The sequence below is a fragment of the Manihot esculenta genome, chromosome 4 (assembly GCF_001659605.2).
Source record: "Manihot esculenta cultivar AM560-2 chromosome 4, M.esculenta_v8, whole genome shotgun sequence".
NCBI classification, from domain to species: domain Eukaryota; kingdom Viridiplantae; phylum Streptophyta; class Magnoliopsida; order Malpighiales; family Euphorbiaceae; genus Manihot; species Manihot esculenta.
Genome location: NC_035164.2, coordinates 3,001,080 through 3,008,295, shown reverse-complemented (window position 1 = coordinate 3,008,295; position 7,216 = coordinate 3,001,080). Strand labels below are relative to the sequence as shown.

The window sequence follows — 7,216 nt, the reverse complement described above, 5'->3', positions numbered from 1 at the left end:
TTCGATAGGTTAATTATAATTAGTATAAGGTTATAAATATATATATTCGGTCATAATTAAACAATTTGAAACTATAAAATTATATTAGAAAAAATTACTATTTAGTCTTTGTATTACTGAGAAATTTACTAGTTAACTCATTAATTTTAAAAAATACATTCAAATATATGTGAAATTTTAAAAATTTACTGTTTAATCTATCCGTTAATTTTAATTATTAAATGCTAAAAAAATTCTTGAACAGACATTTTTACAAAAATAAAACTGATTAATGAATTTTTTTTCGTAACATGAAAAATTAAATAGTAGAATACATAAATGCTAAAATTAAAGGAATGACTAACTAATAAATTTTTTAACACTCAAGTAATATATTTTCCAAAATCGAGTTTTTCTTAACTAAATAGTAAATTTCCCATTAAATTAAAATCACTAAGAAAAATTCATAACTTCCTCTAAAGAATTTTGCCGGTGTATAACATAACTATTGCCTCAAAAAAGAGGATTATGTATCTGCTATAATCAAATTTACAATTTTTCCCAAGAATGACCATGTAATCAAATGAATAATTAACCCAACATTACAATTTCAATGTGGAGAATAGCAGCCAATCTTGCAGCTTAAGTATCCACAACAAGTTCATGCTTCTCTGGTTTAGGTTGAAATCTCTTGCCCTGAGCGTCTTCATTTTCAAGGGGCAACTTCTGATCAAAGTCTTCAGAAGTTGTCATTACAGTTGGCTTTCCAATTTTCTGTTGTCATAGCATAAAGACAACATACTTTAGCTAGTTAATCCACAAGGATTTTCATGAGTCTGAAAACTCAGATGTCCCTCAAGACCAACCAACACTTTTACAATAAAAAAAATTACTATCAAGTCTCTGGATTTTATAAAAATTCATTAGTTCATTCTTATTTCACAATTACTCAATTAAAACATCCTTCTATTCCGTAAAATCAAACTATTTAATCATTTTGTTAAAAACTCATTAATCAACTTATTTTAGCCTTGCTAAAAATGACTAAACAAATAGTGAATAGTAAAATTACAAGGACTAAATATCATATATGACACAACTTGTTTTAACTGAAAGACTAAACTGTTTAATTTACAAAATACAGAAAAGTTTTAATTGAGTGATTTTGAAATAGGAATGCATTAGTGAATTTTCTAAAAATTCAAGAACCTGACAGTAATTCTCCCCTTACAATATGATATAATGTGCTTAGACATGCTATGCAAAATCAACATCTTTGACTGCAATTTGTGTTAAAATTTTGTGATTGGGAGTTTAAAGGAATTCCTACCTTATTTAATGAAAAATCACTCTGTAATTCAAGTTCACGTATTTGTTGCATTGACATCCCAAACCATTCATCAATCCAAGCAAAACAATTCCGATGACTCTCTAAGAAAAGAGCCCTTTCACCCTGCATAATTTAATTTGAAAAAGCATATATTAAATTTACAATCAAGAAAATAACAAACATATGTCAAAATGACCTTAACAAATGCTGCTACTTCAGCAATGGACTCTATCCTTGACGCTTAAATTTTTTTCCCCCTTCAATGTTTTGTTTTGGAATATAGATTTGTAAATACTGCTAATAAAAACAAAAGAAAAAAAAAAAGGCATTAAGAATTGCTTATTTTTAATGCCTGAGAAATCACAATGCTGCATTTTGTGGTCTTTTTCAAATCCCATATTTCAGTCTTTTCATTAGCCGATCCCCATATAAATGAAACAACCTTTTAGGATATGAAAATTGGGATTAAAGCATAAAATAATATGATATATCAAATCATGGGGATTCAAACACAAGCTAAAATGAATAATATTTGAAGGAAAGACTAAAAGGTGACAAATTCGAAATGGTTGAGAAACATACAGTTCGACTTCAAAAAGTCAGGGTCCAAGGGTCACTATTTTCTAAGGGTAGGAGTCCCTTGTGATTTTTTGTAAATACCATTTCTAATTCAAATGCAAAATGATTTTCTAGAAAACATGAGATTTCTTAAAGCTGCAGACCTTAAGAATTTTATTTTTTAAAATTAAAATAAATAGCAGCAGATGTTATCTTCAACAAATCTCAATCATAAAAATTTGTACAGAGCCCAAGAGAGGTTACCGCTAGTATAGCCTGTTCAAGTCGATACCCAAAGCCCCAATATGGTGCATCGACTGTTACCAACTTGTATGCTGTCATGACAGGTTTACATGTATCCTGCAACATCAGTATGCTGTAATTAACACTCGCAAATTAATTTGCTTCAAGCACTTGAGCAATATGCAAAAGGAGACAATTATATTATTTCAACAATGACCAATGGCAAAATTAACAGTATAATTGACAAGTACTATAAAGATATACAGCCAAGGCAAAAATCATTTCCCCCTTTTTTCTTGTTTTCTTTTTCATGACTGAGCATCAGGACATTTGACAAAGGAAAATAATAGACAATCTCCTAGAGCTTTATACAGCACAAATAAGGGAATATTGCTGAATATTCCACCTAAGCACGTAACAGAAAGAAGAATGCCTTTGCCCTTTTCTTTTAAAGGGAAAAGCTACAAAAAAAGTGGGAAATTCCTGAAAAAGAAGTTTTGAAGAGACAAGAGAGTAAAGGAGAGGTAAACCATAACAAGTTGTGCAATGTATTTAAAAAAGCACAAGAAAACCATTTTTTTATACATAATTTGTTCGATAATTGGTAGAGAAGGTTCAAACCTGCCATCCATCCATAAGTGGACCACGACCAGTTCTTGAAGATTTAAACTTACAGAAGTCCACACTGTTACTTCCAATAACATAACTCCAATAATCGGATTCTGCTGAGGCTATATCAATAAATTCAATCTGCCTGGCAGCTAGTTGTTCTTTGGTTAAACCATGTACCTAGTTTGTCAAGCTTCACAGTTAAGAGGGGCCAAATAAACCATCCTTGAAGAGTGAATGCAACAGAATTCATTGACAATGAAAAAAGCATTCACTCACTTGCATGATATCAGGTTATGAATATTGTCACACGCAAAAAAAAAAAAGTCTACAGATAATAGGAGAAACTTACATTTTCTGATTGACCATTGTCAGCCCTATGAATAGTTTCAACTGTTAAAGAAAACTTGGTGAAGTATGGGCACTGCAAAAATCCCAAACCAAAATGAGTATGTTACTGAGTATTATTGAAGTTCTTTGGTAGCAAAAACTTGCAAATTTGAATTTATGTATCATGAAACAAATATTAATACCTTGATTACTGGCAGACAGCATCCATTTGCAGAGAAAAAACAAAAATATGTCAATCGAAATTAACTGATAAAAGCTCTAGAAATAAATAGAGAACAGCAAGACTTGGGCAAGAGAAACCAAACCGGTTTTGCATCTTGGGTATGCATTCCAAGCTTCTTCTTGCATGATGAGAGCATCTGCTGGTGCAAAAGTTGTAAGCCAAGTAGGAGCCTTGCTGCAAAAGAATTGTAAGAAGAGATGAGCACCTCCGAGCTTTGAACTCTGATGTACAAAATTCTATTAAAAACAGAAACAAAAATATAGTTTTAAGAGAACACAAAACCAGAAGGTCATGAAAAATTTTACGTCAAAGATAATAATTGTGAAAGTTTGCTGAAAATAAGTAAAAGGGACAGAGAGAGAGAGAGAGAGAAAGAAGAGGTGAAATTCATAAATCAAGTCTTTAAATCCCCACAAAATGGAACTGGAAACTAAGCAACAACCATTACCTAAAACATTCAATCAAAGCCAACCAAAACCGACTCTTCCCAAAATTTGAGATTATTCAAGTTGAACAAAAGAACTTCTATAGGCCATACACCGCACCTCAACCATATTAAGTACATTAATATGGGTAAGTCATGAGTGTAACTGACTAACCAAAAGTAATTTGTAGCTTCAGTACAGCCACACATGTTCCACTAATCACCTGCTGGATAACTAAACCTGCTATCTACATCTTGAAACCTTATAATCTTGAAATGAACAGATTGCACCAATTGATAACCACTTTCCATCTTTAGTGTCTTTAAATTCAATAAACATTAACATTGGCACCAGAGGAACCCCTTACATTCTTATGAATGCCTTGACACCTTAAAAAAAGGAGCACTCGCTCTGTCTCAGGTCCCATCTGATCAATGTCAGTTACCAAGTAAACAAACAGGTCAAGGGAGGAAAAAAAGGGTTCCCTGCAGACACCAGACACTATTCAGCACCATCTTCCTAAACCCATTTTCTTCTAGGCCTGTTTATTAGGTCTCTCAACAATTAACAACATAAAAATACTGCATTATAAAGTATCTCAAATATTTTAATTCAAATTACCTTTGCAACCGATAAACCTTGGATGTGTATTGGCACTGTCCAAATACATCATCCTCCAATGGTCTGTTCTCCAATACTTCAACACCCTCAGAACTACTAGTGTTCTGTTGCTGCATCTTCATTACCATGTACATCTGGGCTATCTGGTACTGGAAATCCAAATATTCAAAGACCATTTTAGCAAATAAGAAATATAATATTTCCTCCAATTGCATAAATTTGACGAATTCATTTGGAATACCTCTTCAAGTGACATGGGCATCACAACTCGGCTTCAGAAGGAAAACCCCATCAAAAATTTGCAAGTCAAGGAAATATCCAAAACATAAAATAACTTATATTTCAGTAAAATAACATTAAAAAAAAAAAAAGCTTCTTCTACCTATCTGGGTGGATTGAATTAAGATAGCACTCTGTTGTTCAGCAGGTTTCAATACAAATATTTTGAATTACGGACCAATCCCAAGTTTTAAAAAAAGAAAAATCTTCAACGAATCCATACACAGTTCAGACCATATCATCCATCAACATAAACTTAATATAATCATAAAAAAAGACTGTTAAAAAAGAAAAGAAAACGGAGGATGAGGAGGATACAATTCCTTGATTTGGACCATTCTCTTGTACCAATCAGCAATCCAATTACTATTACTATGGCAGATAAAGGAAACGAGCTAAGACAGGAAAGACAGATGTTAGCTAGCTTGGAATATCTGAATTGATCAGAAAGTAGAGAAACTGAGAGAAGAAGACGATGAAAAATCAAAAAAGGCCAAAGGAAGTTACAAAAATATCGAGAGAATGAAGCAAAACGCGTAAGAGATTGATAGCGAAGCAGGTCAAAGGCGCACGCTAGACGGCTAGAGTGGAGAAGGCCGGTTCAAAATCTTCAATGTTGACGCAAGAAGTGGAAACTCATTTTGATTTTTCAAAGAGTGCCATTTAAAACCTAACTAGATTTATTTAGTATTCAGTTTTCATGTTTTTTTCCCAAAAAAAAAAACTTTATACTCATTTTATTAAATTATTATTACTAAATTAGTTGAATTTCCGTACAATGCATGAACAATTTAAAAACATATTAATAAATTTTTTTTCTGTATATTAAATTGTTTATATTAATGAAAATAAAAAATAAACAAAAAGTTAAGCTTTAAAATATGCTAAAAAATAAAAAGCACGCAATTTTAAAAAAAATAAAAATGAAATTGTAAAATATCTAATACAAGAGTGATATGCTTCTAATTTAATTGAATTATCTACAATTTTTATATATAATTTCATTTTATATTCAAATCTTTATAATATAAACAGTAAAATATAAGAAAAAAAATTATTTTATTATTAAAATACTAATTAAAAATAATTTATTAATTTAATTTCATAAATACTCGTATAAAACGTGGAAATTCGACTAGGATTTATAAAGAAAGAGTGATGCTGGTTCATCTCTTTTTTTTTTTAATATAAAATTTTATTGATCGTATACTGTGAAAACTTAATATTGAGTATCCATACTAATTTAGATCAGTAGTTTTTCCAGAACGTTTAATCTATAATTTAAAATATTAAGTAAAAGAATTTAAAATAATATCAAAATATAAAATATTATTCAAAAAATTTAGACATAAATCAATAGGTAGGACTAATAAAAGAAATAGTCTATCTGCCTAGCACATCAATAACTATATTTGTTTGTTTTCAGATTCAGGTAAAGGTCCAATGGAATTGTTGTATTAAAAGAATCCCACAATTAGAAATAAATTGACTAAATTTAAAGAAATCCTCTTATTGAGATAATATAGTATTAACCACACCTTTCGAATCTAATTTAATATCCATATTATTAATACTATAAGATTTAAGCTACAGTAGAAATTTACACAAATTATATATTTCGGCCATTTTGAATTGAACATTACCTTTTAAATGATCAGAAAGCTGCAATAAACAATTTAGAAGAATTACATAAGATAGCATCATGCCTAATAATCTCAGACCGATTAATTACTCATGTATTTACATTGCATTTAAATCTTCCAATGCTAGGTGCTTGCCAATGACTATTTGTGGCATGTTGAGGATTACTATTAGAGCCACCAGTAGGAAATTGAAGACTTAACTAAGAAGATAAACAAACATATGTTGCCCGAACAATCGGATGAGGGATCGGGTATTGATCGCACCATAGATAGGCATTTCTCCTGTTCCAAAGGTTCCATAACATCATACATCCTTACGCTGTAAAGAGATATTAGATAAATTCAATTTAACTTGAATCAAAATATACCTATTAGGCACATGTTGATCTAGGATAAGAAAATCCAAGATCTTCCAACACCCAATTGCAACAGGACAATAAAGAAGGACATGTAGATCATTTTCATCAATTCCACAAACCTTACACCCAGTGGTAATATTTACTCCTTTTAGAGCTAGAGACATTAGTAGGTATAATACTTACACTAATCCGCCATAGAAAATTTTTCACTTTTGGTGGCACCTGTAGTTTTCAAAGTTCCTTCCATGAGCCTAACACAATTGACTACAAATTTTCATCCATATATAACTCGTTATGTGTGTAATGCCATATCTATTTATTTAACTGTCTAGAGATACTCAAAGGAATATTTAACACACAAGCAATATCACTAGGAAGCAACAATTTTAAGAGCAATCACGAATTCCAATATGTAACTTACTCATTAATTAAGCCTGAAAGTTTGAGATCTTGCAGCCCATCCACACAAGGTGTTTCAGCAAAGAAATTATCATCTCAGTTAAGCCAACAAAGAAATTATCATTGTAATACCCGGCTAAACTCCGGTATCGAAATTCCTACCGTCCGGTGGAATCTCGGATGTCGGAAACCTCTAG

The 7,216-nt window shown here is 31.1% G+C and overlaps 1 protein-coding gene across 5 annotated transcripts; it reads right to left on the bottom strand.

Annotated features, from left to right (window-relative positions):
• Positions 1-418: 418 nt before the first annotated feature.
• Positions 419-5,284, bottom strand: LOC110612848 (phosphatidylinositol transfer protein 1). Of its 5 annotated transcripts, none has more exons than XM_021753670.2 (11): positions 5,126-5,284; positions 4,937-5,013; positions 4,581-4,611; positions 4,340-4,488; positions 3,376-3,467; positions 3,253-3,260; positions 3,072-3,143; positions 2,732-2,899; positions 2,132-2,227; positions 1,310-1,432; positions 419-753 (listed from the first exon to the last, which is right to left on the bottom strand). In XM_021753670.2, the coding sequence occupies exons 2-11, from the start codon at positions 4,954-4,956 to the stop codon at positions 622-624; spliced, it is 891 nt and encodes a 296-aa protein (XP_021609362.1). In that variant the 5' UTR covers positions 4,957-5,013; positions 5,126-5,284; the 3' UTR covers positions 419-621. The 5 variants fall into 5 exon arrangements, with proteins under 5 accessions (XP_021609362.1, XP_043811500.1, XP_021609361.1 ...); XM_043955565.1 differs by having other exon boundaries at positions 4,722-5,013; positions 5,126-5,264; XM_021753669.2 differs by having other exon boundaries at positions 4,937-5,273.
• Between the last annotated feature and the right edge of the window lie 1,932 nt (positions 5,285-7,216).

Excerpts from the sequence above, each read along its gene's own strand:
- LOC110612848 (XM_021753670.2), bottom strand. The coding sequence starts at position 4,956 with ATGGTCCAAATCAAGGAATT. Across the intron at positions 4,489-4,580 it reads TGCCCATGTCACTTGAAGAG|TACCAGATAGCCCAGATGTA; the intron begins GTATTCCAAATG and ends TTGGATTTCCAG. Across the intron at positions 3,468-4,339 it reads AAGGTTTATCGGTTGCAAAG|CAAGGCTCCTACTTGGCTTA; the intron begins GTAATTTGAATT and ends ATTCTTTTGCAG.